The sequence below is a fragment of the Clupea harengus genome, chromosome 22, assembly GCF_900700415.2.
Source record: "Clupea harengus chromosome 22, Ch_v2.0.2, whole genome shotgun sequence".
Lineage (NCBI taxonomy): Eukaryota > Metazoa > Chordata > Actinopteri > Clupeiformes > Clupeidae > Clupea > Clupea harengus.
In genome coordinates, this window is record NC_045173.1 from 144596 (window position 1) to 160361 (window position 15766).

Sequence of the window (15766 nt, forward strand, 5' to 3'; positions counted from 1 at the left end):
CAGGAGCCAAGCTGTGTGCCTCTCTCTCATCACTACCAGCCCACAGGAGCCAAGCTGTGTGCCTCTCTCTCATCACTACCAGCCCACAGGAGCCAAGCTGTGTGCCTCTCTCTCATCACTACCAGCCCACAGGAGCCAAGCTGTGTGCCTCTCTCTCATCACTACCAGCCCACAGGAGCCAAGCTGTGTGCCTCTCTCTCATCACTACCAGCCCACAGGTTTCACCCAAGAAGCGCTGCGCCCCATCCCCCTTGGCCCCGCCCTGCTGCTGAAAGAGCTCTGGGGAGCTCTCCTTCCATCCTGCCCAAAAAGCCTTCATCTAAAGAGTGCAGCGTAGCCCTTTCCCCCTGTCTGTCCCCATCCATGTCTTAGGCCACATCTACACTGTTGGCTGCTGCAGCCCCGTCTTTCAGCAGAAGCAGAAATATATATAATATATATATTAAAATGAGTGAATAATATGTGCCACAAGTGACCCAAACCTTCTAAGGTTGTTGTTTGCCAGCCATCAACAGAACATTATTTGCAGGCGATTGGGAAGATTAATTTGACAGGCTGTAGGAGGTGTCAACCGTTGAAAAGGGGGGCGTGGCCGAAGCGGAGTTCAGCACCGACGAGACATTTTCTCAGTGGCTTTGTTTTTTAATTAATGCTTGTTCATTGGTGCGATCGTTGTTGTGTTTATTAGAAAGAAATACAGCCTTGCAGGACAAAATACAGGGAAATTTGGGCGATTTTGATGCACAAAATGAGGTTTCCGTCTGAAAGTTGCAATTCTGTTTCAAAGGGTTCCGCGAATTCCGTCCGTTTTCCGTTATCGCAGACATTTTCTCCCGTGTACCCCCTGAACCACTTCGCGTACCCCTGGGGGTATGCGTACCCCAGTTTGGGAGCCGAGGGTCTATAGTATAGAAGACCTACGTGACAAACTTTGAATGTTCAGTGAAAATACATAGCACAAGTGTCCTGTAGAAGACCTATGTGACAAACATTGAACAAAGTTTCTGCGTTAAGTGTTTTGAGCTGAATTAATCGCAGAAAAAGGTACAAAGAATAAAAAAAGAAGAGGAAGCCACTGGATTATAGCACAGTGCATCGCTTGCATGAATGACACCACTATGAATAGACTAGCAACACCTTAGCAGCAACCACTACCATAATGACTAGACATCTTTCTTCTGATCTTTTACTTAATATTTATTTTAAATTTACTTTTCCTTTTCCTTTGCATGTACTGGTATTTCCTTCAGGAAAGGAAAATCTAGTGTCTTTATCTCATTGTCTTTCACTCACTGTCTCTCTTTCAATTACTCTATCTGTTTTATTTTTTTCTCTTTATCTTAGAAACGTCTCAATGTCTTGAATGTTTGTCTTTCTCTTACTCTGTCTTTCACTCACTCACTCTCTCTATTCCATTCATTTCTTTGACTTTGTCTTTCTCTCTCTTTCACTCTCACACACACTCACTCACTCACTCTCTCTATTCCATCTCATTCATTTCTTTGACTTTGTCTTTCTCTCTGTTTTACTCACTCACCCTCTCTCTATTTATATATCTATCTATTTTTGTTTATTTATTTCTCTCTTGCTATGTTTGTCAAATACCCTTTTTACTAAAAGACAACTCTATACTGGTACTGTATACTATATAATTCACTGGCCTATTTGTATACATTTGTGGTCTAATGTACTTTTGTAGTCCTAGGTTATCAATCAATCGATTAGACAGTCAGTGTACAATGTCTTTATATTATAATTTCTCATTAATACCTTTTTTGACTCACCCTTTATCTATCTATATTCTTAATTTCTTTATTTCTTTCTATCTATCTTTATATCTTCATCAACTTCTTCATCTCTTCATCTCTCCCTCAAAGCTACAAGTACTGACAAAGTATTTAGCATGTGGATATAAAGACTATTGAAGGGGTGCACGTTGACATGTATGAACTCCTAGGCTAATGATGCTTTTAGTGGCCCTGGTTTTGGTTTTGGCCTTGCGCTGTCATTGCAGTTAGTCAAAAGATATCTGCTGAGTTCAGTCATCTGGTGAAGCACTGGAAAAATAAATGTAATAAAATATGAACAATATTTTATGATTCATGATTTCATTAGTTTATTGCTTTCTTGTTTTACTAGCTTGTCCTGTGTGAGTTGGTCTGTCTTGTGCTTATGCTTTTGTTCTTTCTGTCTCACCCCACAGCCTGGCTTCATGGAGACCCAAGGAAAGTGGTTTACCCGACAGACAGCTCAGGCCAGTTTTGTGGACAGAAGGGGACTGCTAATGAGTTAGTAGCAATATTTTTTGGTCATACCATGTAAAATTCCCCCAAATGTTGAGTCCTCACATGATTCGATCGGTTTGACAGTTTTAGAAAATGTCACTTGTGTCCACGTCCACAGCTGAGTACATTCTGAGACTGCAGATGCTGAAAGTTATTCACAAGCCATACACAGTTTTTCTTAATCTGACCTCTCAAATCACCGAATATATTTAAATTAAGTCGGTTGGGACTACCACCCAGATTCAAAATAAGTCAGTCTAAAGTCCACAAGTGTGTGGGGATGATTCTCTCCTCCTGCTCTGACACATTCTTCAGCCCAAGCAGAATTGGGTCCAAACTTTCTCCGGTCACAGTCCAGTCAGAGCCAATGTATATGATTAGTCATGATTAGTCATTACTAAGGTCAGAATAGGCAATTATATGATTAGTCATGATTAGTCATTACTAAGGTCAGAATAGGCAATTATATGATTAGTCATGATTAGTCAAAGGACTGGGTCAGCTCCCTGTCACCATGAATGTATGATACTGACCCCTTTGGGTCAAGGCTATTAAAGGGAACTGCACTAGTCATGTATGTGATACTGATGCCTTTGGGTCAAGGCTATTAAAGGGAACTGCACTAGTCATGTATGTGATACTGATGCCTTTGGGTCAAGGCTATTAAAGGGAACTGCACTAGTCATGGATGTGATACTGATGCCTTTGGGTCAAGGCTATTAAAGGGAACTGCACTAGTCATGGATGTGATACTGATGCCTTTGGGTCAAGGCTATTAAAGGGAACTGCACTAGTCATGGATGTGATACTGATGCCTTTGGGTCAAGGCTATTAAAGGGAACTGCACTAGTCATGGATGTGATACTGATGCCTTTGGGTCAAGGCTATTAAAGGGAACTGCACTAGTCATGGATGTGATACTGATGCCTTTGGGTCAAGGCTATTAAAGGGAACTGCACTAGTCATGGATGCTTATTCTGACATCTGCTGGTAGAAATCTCTCAGGAAATCATTCTTGTCCACACAGTACCTTCTGTGTGTGAATGGTTTTGGATCTGTGGATTGTACACGTGCTTGAACTCCTGTTCTGCATGGGTTTATGCAGTAATGTGTGTTTCTATGTGCATTTCTATGGGTTATGGTAATGAGTATCTGGAGCAAAAGGTCCCTTCCACTAACTAGTTCATTAGTACTTAATACTAATACCAATAGTAATTTCAATACTAATATCAATACCAATACTACTATCAATACCAATATCAATACTAATATCAATATTACCCACGGTTTCTATATCATTGAAATGTGTTGTATCTAATTAAAGCCATAATCATCAACAGACTCCTTCTCGTCTTTCTAGAAAGAAACCCATTCTATTCTATTTCAACATCCTGAAATGTGCCAACCCTGCTGTTCTGGTGAACCTGCAGTGCCCCACCACACAGGTAGGCAGAAACACATCTCTGAACTCTCTCATTTCTAATCTCACCTTGTTGCAGTTTTCAGTTTTTAGCCCATTGAGTTAAAAGTTGTTTAGGTAATGCATAGGGAACATTTAACTGACAGAAGTATTTGGTGTTCAGTAGATCTTGCATATGTATACTTGTAGACCTGTTATTATGATTATTATTATCAAAATGAAGTTAATAATGGTAATAATTAGCTCGATCAAAGGCTGACATTACACGAGAACTAATATTTAACTCAATAACCCCTTTTTACTGTTTCTGTCACTTAGTTAGTTTATATATTGTTGGAGCAATTGGGAGTGGCGTTATTGAAATCTTAACAGAAATAGTTTGGTCAACTAAATAAAGAGCAGAATACAAAGGTTCAAGGTTATGGCAGTGTTTAAAAAAAAGCGGCAGAAGTTAAATCTCATCCAGGAGTGATAAAGTTAGGCCTGGCCTAAGTTAGTATTTATATGCATTTTTTTTACATTTTGTACATATACGTTTTTGTACATTTTGTTCATGTACGTTTTTGTACATTTTGTTCATGTAAGTTTTTGTACATTCTGTACATGTAAGTTTTTGTACATTTTGTACATGTAAGTTTTTGTACATTTTGTACATGTACGTTTTTGTACATTTTGTACATGTAAGTTTTTGTACAGTTTTCAAATTCCTTTTGGTCATGTGAGGGATAAACACACCTGTGGTTCCCACCAGCCACCCAGGCTTTGGACTGTGGAGTTCTGTGGTCCAGGCTTTGGACTATCTAGTTATGTGGTTGAAAGACTTTTCCAGAACATGGGCAGCTGTACTGGGGAAGAGAACACCAGTTAGCATGAACATTCCAGCAAGCTTCTATCTGTGGCAGCGGTGGTTTTTGCATGCCTTTGACGTAGTTATTATTTTGTTGGTAAATATACTGCAATATATTTAGATTTTTGTGTGGAATATTATTTGTTCATGCTCATATTTTCGTTATCTTCTCTAGATGTGTATATCTAAATGTCCAGACAGATTTGCAACGTACGCAGACATGCAGATTCAGTACCAACTGGATGGTAAACACTGGGAATACTACAAACAATTCTGCAAGCCAGGATTCAACAACCCCAGAAAGGTGTGACACACACACGACATAGGGAAGTTCCTTGTTAGAACACTGAGATGACATTTATATTTCTATCTAGCGCCACCCTGAGGTCAAAATGGTCTGACCTGACGTATGTATGCCTTTCTTTCCCATCAGGCTGTGGCCCATGTGTTGCGAGATGAGGACTGTCCATCAATGATAGTGCCAAGCAGACCATGTAAGTGCACAACAGATTATTTACATTGTTTATTTACACAAAAATGATTTACATTGTTTATTAACACAAAAATGATTTACATTGTTTATTAACACAAAGATTATTTACATTGTTTATTTACACAAATATTATTTACATTGTTTATTTACACAGACACATTATTTACATTGCTAAGCAAAACGTACAGGGACATTGTGCTTATGCCATTATTTTGGCCTTTTCAATATAGGAAAGATGTCTTTATTGGCCTGATTCTCACAAAATGAAATTATGTGTATGCCATGATAGTGACCCACTGAATGTTTTCATTTTGAAATATATCCAATGACTAGTGTGGACCTCTCACAGATAATGTGATATGTGATACAGTTCAATGACTAGTGTCGACCTCTCTCAGATAATGTGATATGTGATACAGTTCAATGACTAGTGTGGACCTCTCACAGATAATGTGATATGTGATACAGTTCAATGACTAGTGTGGACCTCTCACAGATAATGTGATACACTTCAATGACTAATGTGGACCTCTCACAGATAATGTGATACAGTTCAATGACTAATGTGGACCTCTCACAGATAATGTGTGATATCTGATACAGTTCAATGACTAATGTGGACCTCTCACAGATAATGTGATATGTGATCCAGTTCAATGACTAATGTGGACCTCTCTCTGATAATGTGATACAGTTCAATGACTAATGTGGACCTCTCACAGATAATGTGATATGTGATCCAGTTCAATGACTAATGTGGACCTCTCTCAGATAATGTGTGATGTGTGATTCAGTTCTACAGCGCTGCTTTCCAGACTTCATTACCAAGAATGGAACACTAACAATTGGCAACAGAACCGCCTTCCGAGACTCCCCGGAAAAAGCAAGGACTGTGACCGAACTTAAAGATGCAGCTAAGTGTGTCCACCTTAAAGAAAAATAGTTTTGATTAATTAAGAAACTCATTTGTATACTGTTTTGGATATACACAAATATATTTTAATAGACAGACATATACTCATAATATATAAATACATATAACTACAATATAAATACCCTGATATTTTGGTAAATGTTATTTGCCACATGCACGAAATGTGACCTTCTCACTCTAACTCTCTGCGCAGGGGGCTTACCAATCTACTTGATAGCAAAGACGTGGGGATCAAAATAGTTGAGGACTACGCCAGGTCCTGGTGCTGGATCTTAATGTAAGACATGTACAACTGATGTTCAACTAACAAAGGTGTTTTTAGAAGCAATACTTTGTTTGACAGACAGTCTAGTGAACAATATACAATATATTCTAAAATGAAATGTATATTTGAACAGAGGTCTGGTCATCGCACTGGTGGTCAGTCTGATCTTCATTCTGTTGCTGCGATTCACTGCCAGGCTCCTCCTCTGGCTGGTCATCCTCAGTGTCATAGCCATGGTGGCTTATGGTGGGTAGTGGTGCGCTCGCTCTGGCTCCTGTATAGAATTGATCAGAATAGACCTGTGTGTGTGTGTGTGTGTGTGTGTGTGTGTGTGTGTGTGTGTGTGTGTGTGTGTGTGTGTGTGTGTGTGTGTGTGTGTGTGTGTGTGTGTGTGTGTGTGTGTGTGTGTGTGTGTGTGTGTGTGTGTGTGTGTGTGTGTAATAACTCATTGAGTTCTCTCTGTATTCAAAGGGATCTGGCACTGTTACAGGGAGCTCTCCCTGCTGAGTGATCATCCTGGAGCAGACGTGGCCATCTCAGACATCGGCTTTCAGACAGATCTCCATGTCTACCTACAGCTCAGGCAGACATGGCTAGTCTTCTGTAAGGAAACGCATATTTTTTTTTTAACAGCTTTAACTTTGTATAAATACTTAGCTTGCTGTCCGGGTATGGCCTTGTCACTCTGTGCCCAGGACACTTGAAGGATCCATGACTAGGCACCGTGATCTTTCTAATCAGCGTTGTCTGCACAGTTCTGATATGGTGACTTTTTTCGTTTGAACCTTTTACCATATGAATTTCACAACGACACAGTAGTTTGGTCAATCTTGCCTTTGATTCTCTAAGTGATATCCCTGGGTGTCATTGAATCCTTCGTCGTTGTGACCCTGATCTTCCTGCGGAACAGGGTCCAGATTGCCATCGCCCTACTCCAGGAGGGCAGCAAGTAAGTATGCTTCACTTAACATACCTCTGGCAGTAAGTATGCTTCACTTAACATACCTTTGGCAGTAAGTATGCTTCACTTAACATGCCTTTGGCAGCTTTTCAGTTGTCTTTGGCATAATGTTTATTTTTACATATATTTCAAAAATGGATTTGAACATGAACCTGGCACCAGTAAAAGGATGTCAGTGGAAATCCAGATCCCTAATCCTACATGACATGACAAATGAATTATGAAGCCTTACGAATGAATTACAAATGAATTATGAAGCCTCACGAATGAATTACAAATGAATTATGAAGCCTTACGAATGAATTCCAAATGAATGATGAGATCATAATGATGAGGTGTGAATTCCTGATTCTGCTCTTGTCAATTTGTTTGCAGGGCAATCAGCTACATGATGTCATCTCTCTTCTACCCCATCGTCACATTCTGTCTGCTGGCAGTGTGTATCTCCTACTGGGCTGTGACCGCCGTGTATCCTCCATCAACAACAACCAGCTTCGGGATCCATGAGAATATTTAGAGTTGTATGAGTAATCACTACTGGTCACACCACCAGATTAACAAGTAATAGGTGTGCCTTATGTGAGTTCCCTGGATAGTTCTGAATGTGATATGTCGCTGTTTATATATAATGGCGTCATGAATCACAGGCACAAGCGTCACACCAACCTAACTGAAAAGCTAACCATTTGAATTACTCAAATAGTGTCCAACGAACTTGGTTAACGGAATAGCTCACTGAAAATGTACATGAATTTGCTGAGGCGGACTGATTTCAGTGTGTTTTGACTTTGGAATTCTACATTCTTTCATAACATTTGACCCCCTATTATGAGCATTGCAGTACAGTCTATATCATATTTAATATCTGAAGGATATCGCAATATTGTAGAAATATGTTGAGTTAGCATTTCTAGCTGATGTGTGTTTTTAGGTAGGTGATTTTGTGGAATCTCACTTTTTATATCAAAAACATGTATCTGTGTAAATAGCCTTAATTAGTCTGACACAGCTTTTTAGCCTCATCTGCAGAACCAGTCTACAAAGTGATGTCATCACAGCCTAACTGCTTGTATGCTAATCGTACTTGTGACCCAGAGGTTAGTCCTTTCCCTGTCAACTATATATGGAAATAGTCCTGCTGCATTTTCCTAGACGTGTCTTTATAGCCGATAACTTTCCTAGACGTGTCTGTAAATCCGATAACTTTCCTAGACGTGTCTGTATATCCGATAACTTTCCTTGACGTGTCTGTATATCCGATAACATTTCTAGACGTGTCTGTATATCCGATAACTTTCCTAGACGTGTCTGTATATCCGATAACTTTCCTAGACGTGTGTGTATATCCGATAACTTTCCTAGACGTGTGTGTATATCCGATAACTTTCCTAGACGTGTCTGTATATCCGATAACTTTCCTAGACGTGTCTGTATATCCGATAACTTTCCTTGACGTGTCTGTATATCCGATAACTTTTCTGCTATGCTGCCTTATTTTCCTTTCTCTCTTTGACAGAACTTCAATAGCACCAACATTACTCAGTTATGCCCTGGCTCCCAATGCACGTTCGCCTTCTATGGAGGAGAAAATATATACCATCGCTATATCTTTGTCCTGCAGCTGAGCAATCTTCTCATTTTCTTGTGGCTGGTAAACTTTACTGTTGCCTTGGGCCAGTGCACTATTGCTGGAGCCTTTGCCTCATTCTACTGGGCCCAGAGAAAGCCTGCAGACATCCCTTCTTGCCCAGTGTTCAGCTCGTTTGCCAGGGCCCTTAGGTAAAGTAAACACATGTTCCATCTCACTTCTTATAATCTTATAAAGAATTATTATTAAATGCTGAATGAATGCTGATGATATGATGTCATCGTGTGAAATACGAGAGTCAGCTCTGACAATCATAGAACATCATCAATATTTTTTACATAACGCCACAGGGCTACATAAATTCAGTTCAAGACCATATATTAATTGAGATTGTATTGAGCTGTAGAGAATGTTTGTGTTTGTGGCTGTCTGTCTGTCTGTCTCACTGCAGGTATCATACAGGGTCACTGGCCTTTGGCTCCCTCATCTTAGCTGTAGTTCAGTTTGTCCGCATCATACTGGAATATTTGGAACAGAGACTGAAGGGTGAGTAATGGCAGGACAGAGAGGCCAGTTCGTTTGGATCATTTTAGTCCTATTAACCAAGTTCCACTGTCCGCCTGCCTGTTTGATTCATCTATTAGTTCAGTTGTAGTTCACATACTTTTAGTACACAATTCTGGTGAAAGTGTGTTGATATTTTAGCTCAACAGCAAATCAAATGACACCCCATCCTTCCGTGCTCCTGAGGCCTTTAGTTTATTGGCCGGAACAGTATGTGGGCGGGATTAAGACTCCGAGCCAGGACTGTGTTCAAAGAGTGTGGACACAGAATGGACAGTGTTAAGTTAAAATGAACTGCGTGTTGGTTTACAGAGAAATCAGAGTAATGGACCGCCAAACGTAGCAATTGGTTTGATACAGTTGAGTTTACTGGTTTAAGGATTGGACAAGATTCAGTCGGAGATGCAGAGCTCACAATAGCTCTGTCACCCACGGCTGGAGAACGCGTTCTGAATGTTACATGTGATCACAATTGGTTTATAAGTCCAATCTTCACTGATGGTACTTTCTGGGCCCCACACGTATACGCCTCTCTGTGACTTGCATGTTTCAGTCGTAATTTCTGGCCTGACAATTAAGTTTCTATGAATCTCCACTCCCTTCCTACAGATAGTTTCCCTATCTCATCTGTCTCCTGCTCAGGCTGCCCTATGACCTTGGAATTTATGTCACTGGTCATCCTAAACTTGAAAGCATGTGCTTTGAATGTTATCTTAGGCCCCTCTGTCTGAAACCTGTTTTCCAACTGCCTTTTTAGTTATACTGGTTAAATGGGCATACATTGTTAATAGAAATAAAATGTTAATAAATTCATACCTAAACTGAATTTATCTTACAACAGCTAGAGGACTGTGACGAGCAAATCACTACATTTGACAAAGCATGTATAGAATTGCGAACTGTACCTTTAAATGAAGTTATAGAATTGTATTAATCAATATCCATGCAGTCATATTAAGTACTTTAAGGCTTTAAGTATATTTTAAAAACATTTAAAGGTAGAGTCCACAAATCTAAACCCACACACTTTTTGTCAAATTCAGATAAATGCTCCATGTGGTCCTCTAGCTGTCCATTCAATGTTTGCTCTAAAAAAAGCTCTGGTGTTTGTACACACTCCTGGCTCTGTCAATGGGAAACAAATATAGTAGCTCGGACCAAGCTATGATCAATCCCAGCCAATCGACACGGTGCTTCAGGAGCTCGGAAGGGAGGGGTGTAATTTGGGTGGCTGTTGAGCTGAAATATCAACGACCTTTCGCAAAACTGAATCATGGACATTTGTCCTTTAATAGTACCTCAAATTTAGATATTTGTGCTCTTTGGTGTGTGTGTGTGTGTGTGTGTGTTTCTGTGTGTGTTTCTGTGTGTGTTTCTGTGTGTGTGTGTGTGTGTGTGTGTGTGTGTGTGTGTGTTTCTGTGTGTGTGTGTGTGTGTGTGTGTGTGTTTCTGTGTGTGTGTGTGTGTGTGTGTGTGTGTGTGTGTGTGTGTGTGTGTGTGTGTGTGTTTCTGTGTGTGTGTGTGTGTGTGTGTTTCTGTGTGTGTGTTTCTGTGTGTGTGTGCCTCTGTGTGTGTTTCTGTGTGTGTTTCTGTGTGTGTGTTTGTGTGTGTTTCTGTTTGTGTGTGTGTGTGGTGTGTGTGTGTGTGTGTGTGTGTGTTTCTGTGTGTTTCTGTGTGTGTGTGTGTGTGTGTGTGTGTGTGTGTGTGTGTGTGTGTGTGTGTGTGTGTGTGTGTGTGTGTGTGATTCTCACTGTTCATACACCTCTCCCCAGGAGTCAATAACATGGTGGCCCGGTTCTTGCTGTGTTGCCTTAAGTGCTGTTTCTGGTGCCTGGAGCGGTTCCTCCGTTTCATGAACCGCAATGCTTACATCATGGTGTGTTTACATGTTTACATCATGGTGTTTTTACATGTATATGAACAATGCTTACCTCATGGTGTGTTTACATGTTTACATCATGGTGTGTTTACATGTATATGAACAATGTTTACATCATGGTGTGTTTACATGTATATGAACAATGCTTACACCATGGTGTGTTTATATGTATATAAACAGAGACGCAAGCCCAGTCTTGTGGCACATCCCTGTGTTTACGTATAGCAAGCATCACAAAGTACAGAGCCCTTGAGAATATAAGAATTCATTCATTTAAGAATGAATAGCCTGCCTTGCCACGGTTGCTGCTAGGCTTAGACAATCTTAAACGTTTTATGTGTGGCAACAATCTTTGATGACAACCAATGTTTTCTCTCTAGATTGCAATATATGGAACAAACTTCTGCACTTCAGCACGTGACGCTTTCTACCTACTGATGAGAAATGTGGTGAGGTAAGCCTGGGAGAGACATTCACAGGGACATGGGAACAACACTCAGTGGTTATGCTGTCTGTCTTAGACATGTCATCTTTCTGCAGGGTGGCAGTACTAGACAAAGTGACGGACTTTCTTCTCTTCTTGGGAAAATTTTTAATAGCAGGGAGTATGGGTGAGTGTCTGTTGTTGTTCTGCATTGTTCTTTTCACTTTTCACTTTCCTCCTGGACACCGACACTGTCAAAATCATTGCACTCTGTACAATAGGGTCAGACCCTTTCCTGCATCTGGAAACACTCTGTGTGAATATGTTCTCCCTATGTGTATGTACAGTGCCCTCCGCAATTATTGGCACCCTTAGTGAATATGAGCAAAACAGGCTATAAAAAATATGTCTTTGCTGTTTATCCTCTTGGTCTTTCACTCAGAATATTCACAAAAATCTTACCTTTTCATTGAAGTAAAATTATTGAAAGAAAAAAAAACTGTTGACATTAAATAAATATTTTTCCCCAAAACATGTGTGCCACAATTATTGGCACCCCTAGACAAATCTTATAATTAAAATCTAACTGAAGTATATTTACAGTCATTTTTTACATTTTTAAGTTCACCTGTTTGATAAGGAAGTCTTAAGAGGTCAACCATGACTTCCTGTTCCACTGGCGTACAAATATGAGGTGACACAGGCCAAATTCCATTAGTCATTCATCACTATGGGAAAGACCCAAGAACACAGTGACGATGTGCGACAGAAAGTTGTGGAGCTGCACAAATCAAGAAATGGACACAAGAAAATCTCTAAAGAGTTGAAAATACCCATTTCCACTATCATGGAAATAATTAAGAAGTTTAAAGCGACAGGAGATGTTAAGAATCAGCCTGGAAGCGGACGTATGTGTACATTGACCCCACGCACCGTGAGGAGGATGGTTCGACTGGAAAAAGAATCTCCAAGGATCACAGCTGGAGAATTGTAGAGGTGAGTTGAGTCTTGGGGTCAGAAAGTCTCCAAAACTACCATCAGACGCCACCTACATCACCACAAGTTGTTTTGGAGGGTTGCCAGAAAAAAGCCTCTGCTGTCAATCAACTACAAACTAAAGCGCCTACAGTTTGCCAAATGTAAGTCAGACTTTCAATGGGGCCGAGTTATATGGTCAGATGAGACCAAAATAAAGCTTTTTGGCAACAAACATCAAAGGTGGTTTTGGCGTAGACAGAAACATAGCCATACAGAAAAGACCCCCATACCCAATGTGAAGTATGGTGGCGGATCTTTGATGTTGTGGGGCTGTTTTTCTTCCAAAGGCCCTGGACATCTTGTTAGGGTACATGGTATCATGGACTCCATCAAATACCAGCAGATATTAAATGAAAACCTAACAGCCCCCTCCAGTAAGCTTAAAATGGGCTGTGGTTGGACCTTCCAGCAGGTCAATGATCCGAAGCACACCTCAAAACCAACACAAAAATGGTTCACCGACCGCAGAATAAAGGTTTTGCCATGGCCATCACAGTCCCCCGACCTAAACCCCATAGAAAATCTGTGGGATGAGCTGAAGCCGAGTCTACAAACGTTGACCTCAGAATCTGAAGGATCTGGAGAGATACTGCATGTAGGAATGGTCTCAGATCCTGTGCCATGTGTTCACCAACCTCATCACGCATTATAGGAGAAGACTCCGAGCTGTTATCCTGGCAAAGGGAGGCTGCACAAAACATTAAATTAAGGGGTGCCAATAATTGTGGCACACATGTTTTGGGGAAAAATATTTATTTAATGTCAACAGTTTTTTTTTCTTTCAATAGTTTTACTTCAATGAAAATGTAAGATTTTTGTGAATATTTTGAGTGAAAGACCAAGAGGATAAACAGCAAAGACATATTTTTTTATAGCCTGTTTTGCTCATATTCACTAGGGGTGCCAATAATTGCGGAGGGCACTGTATATGTGATTTATGTATGTATGTCGGTGAGGTGTATAAGTGTATATGTGTATTTGTGTATGTGTATAAGCTACTGGATGACCTAAATTTCCCTCGGGATTAATAAAGTATCCATCTATCTATCTATCTATCTATTTGAATACAGTACATTTCTCAGTCGTTATGTCTCTTCTGCTTTCCCCTCGTCTTGTGTCCCACCGGGAGGCTTCCTAATAAGACCATGCTGCACCATAATAATGTTTCTCTTTATTTATGTTATAGGTATCCTTGCTTTCCTTTTCTTCACACATAAAATACCCATCATTCAAGAAGAAGTACCGGTCTTGAATTATTATTGGATACCTCTGTTGGTAATGCTATATAAATATATAAATATAAATAAATAATCAATTATTATTGGATACCTCTGTTGGCAATGCTACCTAATCAATTATTATTGGATACCGCTGTTGGCAATGCTACCTAATCAGTTTTCTTTCCTCATTGTTTCTTGTATACAATACACACACTCTGCTCTCTGTTTTCTTCTTCTGTCACAGACGGTGATATTGGGATCCTACTTGATTGCTCACGGATTCTTCAGTGTCTATGGAATGTGTGTGGACACCCTGTTTCTTTGTTTCTGTGAGTCATGTTCAATAACGCATCACGACCACCACCGTCTGGGCTAGCATTTGCATGCAATTGTCAGATGAATCTTCCCACCTGCCTGTCATGACATTTTCTCTGTTTACTTTGCTTTCCAAATACGCTCACATAACTGGTTTTACATCAGGACATAAGTGATATTTTGCATTCAAAACATATGTAACTCTATTTGGTCCCCATTTACATGAACGTAGCGCTGGATTATTTTCATGATAAACAACGCACTACACAATCTGTACATATGTTTAAAAAGAATCCACCCACAGTACTCCTTTAGCAGTAATATCAAATTCACATCTAGTTTCTTCAGTCTCTAGGACATTCATAGCCTGGATACCAGACCGAACCTAGCCCCGCCCACACATTTTTTGGTTGGGAAGTTCGGTCTGGCATTACTCCATTGAGGAGAAATTATCTGCGGACAGACATTGCCGTACCAATCAAATTGTCAAGGCGGGCTTTATACGATGATGGACAGTTTCTTCAGTCTCTAGGACATTCAGGATATTTCAAGTAGTTCTCATGTGGTTCAGTGTTGAAGACCAAAACCAGTCATGAGTAAAGAGGCAGCCCCCACACACACACAAACACACACGCACACACACACACACAGCCCCCACACATCCACCACCAGCAGCTCAATAGCACATGTTTTGCCTCCTCAAGCAGGCAGTGCATGATTGATTATAGCACTGCTAATATTCTGTTTCACCTTTCTCATTCTCATGTTTTAAGCTGTTCTTGCTCTTCATAATATTCCTTCTTCTTCTTCTTTCCGCACGCCGCCCTCTCTGTAGGCGAGGACTTAGAGCGCCATGACGGGACCTCTGAGAAGCCGTTCTTTATGTCCCCCGGGCTCCACAGCATTCTGGGAAATCCTCAGTACGGTCCTCAGAAATTCAAAGACTAGTCTCACATGGCTGATGTCATATGCAACAAACATACAGTCCAGCGAAAGCGAAAGGATTCACTTCTGATGCTGATACTCCTTATGCACTAAACAAACAACAAACAAAACAAACAGACAACAAACAAACAAGGCTGACTTCAGTCAGTTCTTTTATTGCCACAAGCAATGGGCAGCTTCTCAGCGCCCGGGGACCAAGTGAACCGTCCGTCTCGGTCACTGACGGACAGGAGAATGTTCTGTTTTTGCATGTTTTTCCTGTAAAACAGCATGGCAAAGATTCACTTCTGATGCTGATACTCCTTATGCACTAAACCAGCATGGCAGCTGCATCCTTCCACTGCAAACTATATATGGGACTGAAATAAGAGAACAGGAATTGTCTGTTGGACCCAGATCACCCGGAGAACTGTTGCATGCACAAAGGTTCATCTTTAAAACATGTAGGCTTTTAACACAGCAGGATTCAGCCAAACTGGCTATCGGTGATTTACCCTGAATGAATGATCGGAGACTGTGGAGAATCATTTCCAGAGAAAGTATCTCTGGTATCTAGATTTTGATTATTACATTTACAGCCATAAATGT

At 40.5% G+C, this 15766-nt stretch overlaps 1 protein-coding gene across 3 annotated transcripts in view; it reads left to right on the top strand.

Moving 5' to 3' along the window:
• slc44a5a (solute carrier family 44 member 5a) overlaps nucleotides 1-15766 on the top strand; it is a 42193-nt gene that overhangs the window by 24107 nt on the left and 2320 nt on the right. For 2 of the 3 annotated variants that reach the window (XM_031559219.1, XM_031559221.2), the window contains exons 4-22: nucleotides 2204-2288; nucleotides 3646-3730; nucleotides 4728-4856; nucleotides 4986-5046; nucleotides 5840-5963; nucleotides 6173-6256; nucleotides 6378-6490; nucleotides 6716-6847; nucleotides 7094-7193; nucleotides 7581-7673; nucleotides 8215-8302; nucleotides 8722-8984; nucleotides 9245-9339; nucleotides 11130-11233; nucleotides 11617-11690; nucleotides 11777-11847; nucleotides 13885-13973; nucleotides 14163-14247; nucleotides 15069-15304. In XM_031559219.1, the coding sequence (XP_031415079.1) occupies nucleotides 2204-2288; nucleotides 3646-3730; nucleotides 4728-4856; nucleotides 4986-5046; nucleotides 5840-5963; nucleotides 6173-6256; nucleotides 6378-6490; nucleotides 6716-6847; nucleotides 7094-7193; nucleotides 7581-7673; nucleotides 8215-8302; nucleotides 8722-8984; nucleotides 9245-9339; nucleotides 11130-11233; nucleotides 11617-11690; nucleotides 11777-11847; nucleotides 13885-13973; nucleotides 14163-14247; nucleotides 15069-15181 (1988 nt within the window). In that variant the 3' untranslated portion in view covers nucleotides 15182-15304. Of the gene's footprint in view, nucleotides 1-2203; nucleotides 2289-3645; nucleotides 3731-4727; nucleotides 4857-4985; nucleotides 5047-5839; nucleotides 5964-6172; nucleotides 6257-6377; nucleotides 6491-6715; nucleotides 6848-7093; nucleotides 7194-7580; nucleotides 7674-8214; nucleotides 8303-8721; nucleotides 8985-9244; nucleotides 9340-11129; nucleotides 11234-11616; nucleotides 11691-11776; nucleotides 11848-13884; nucleotides 13974-14162; nucleotides 14248-15068; nucleotides 15305-15766 lie in introns of those variants that run through there. The other variant, XM_031559222.2, reaches the window with a different exon arrangement.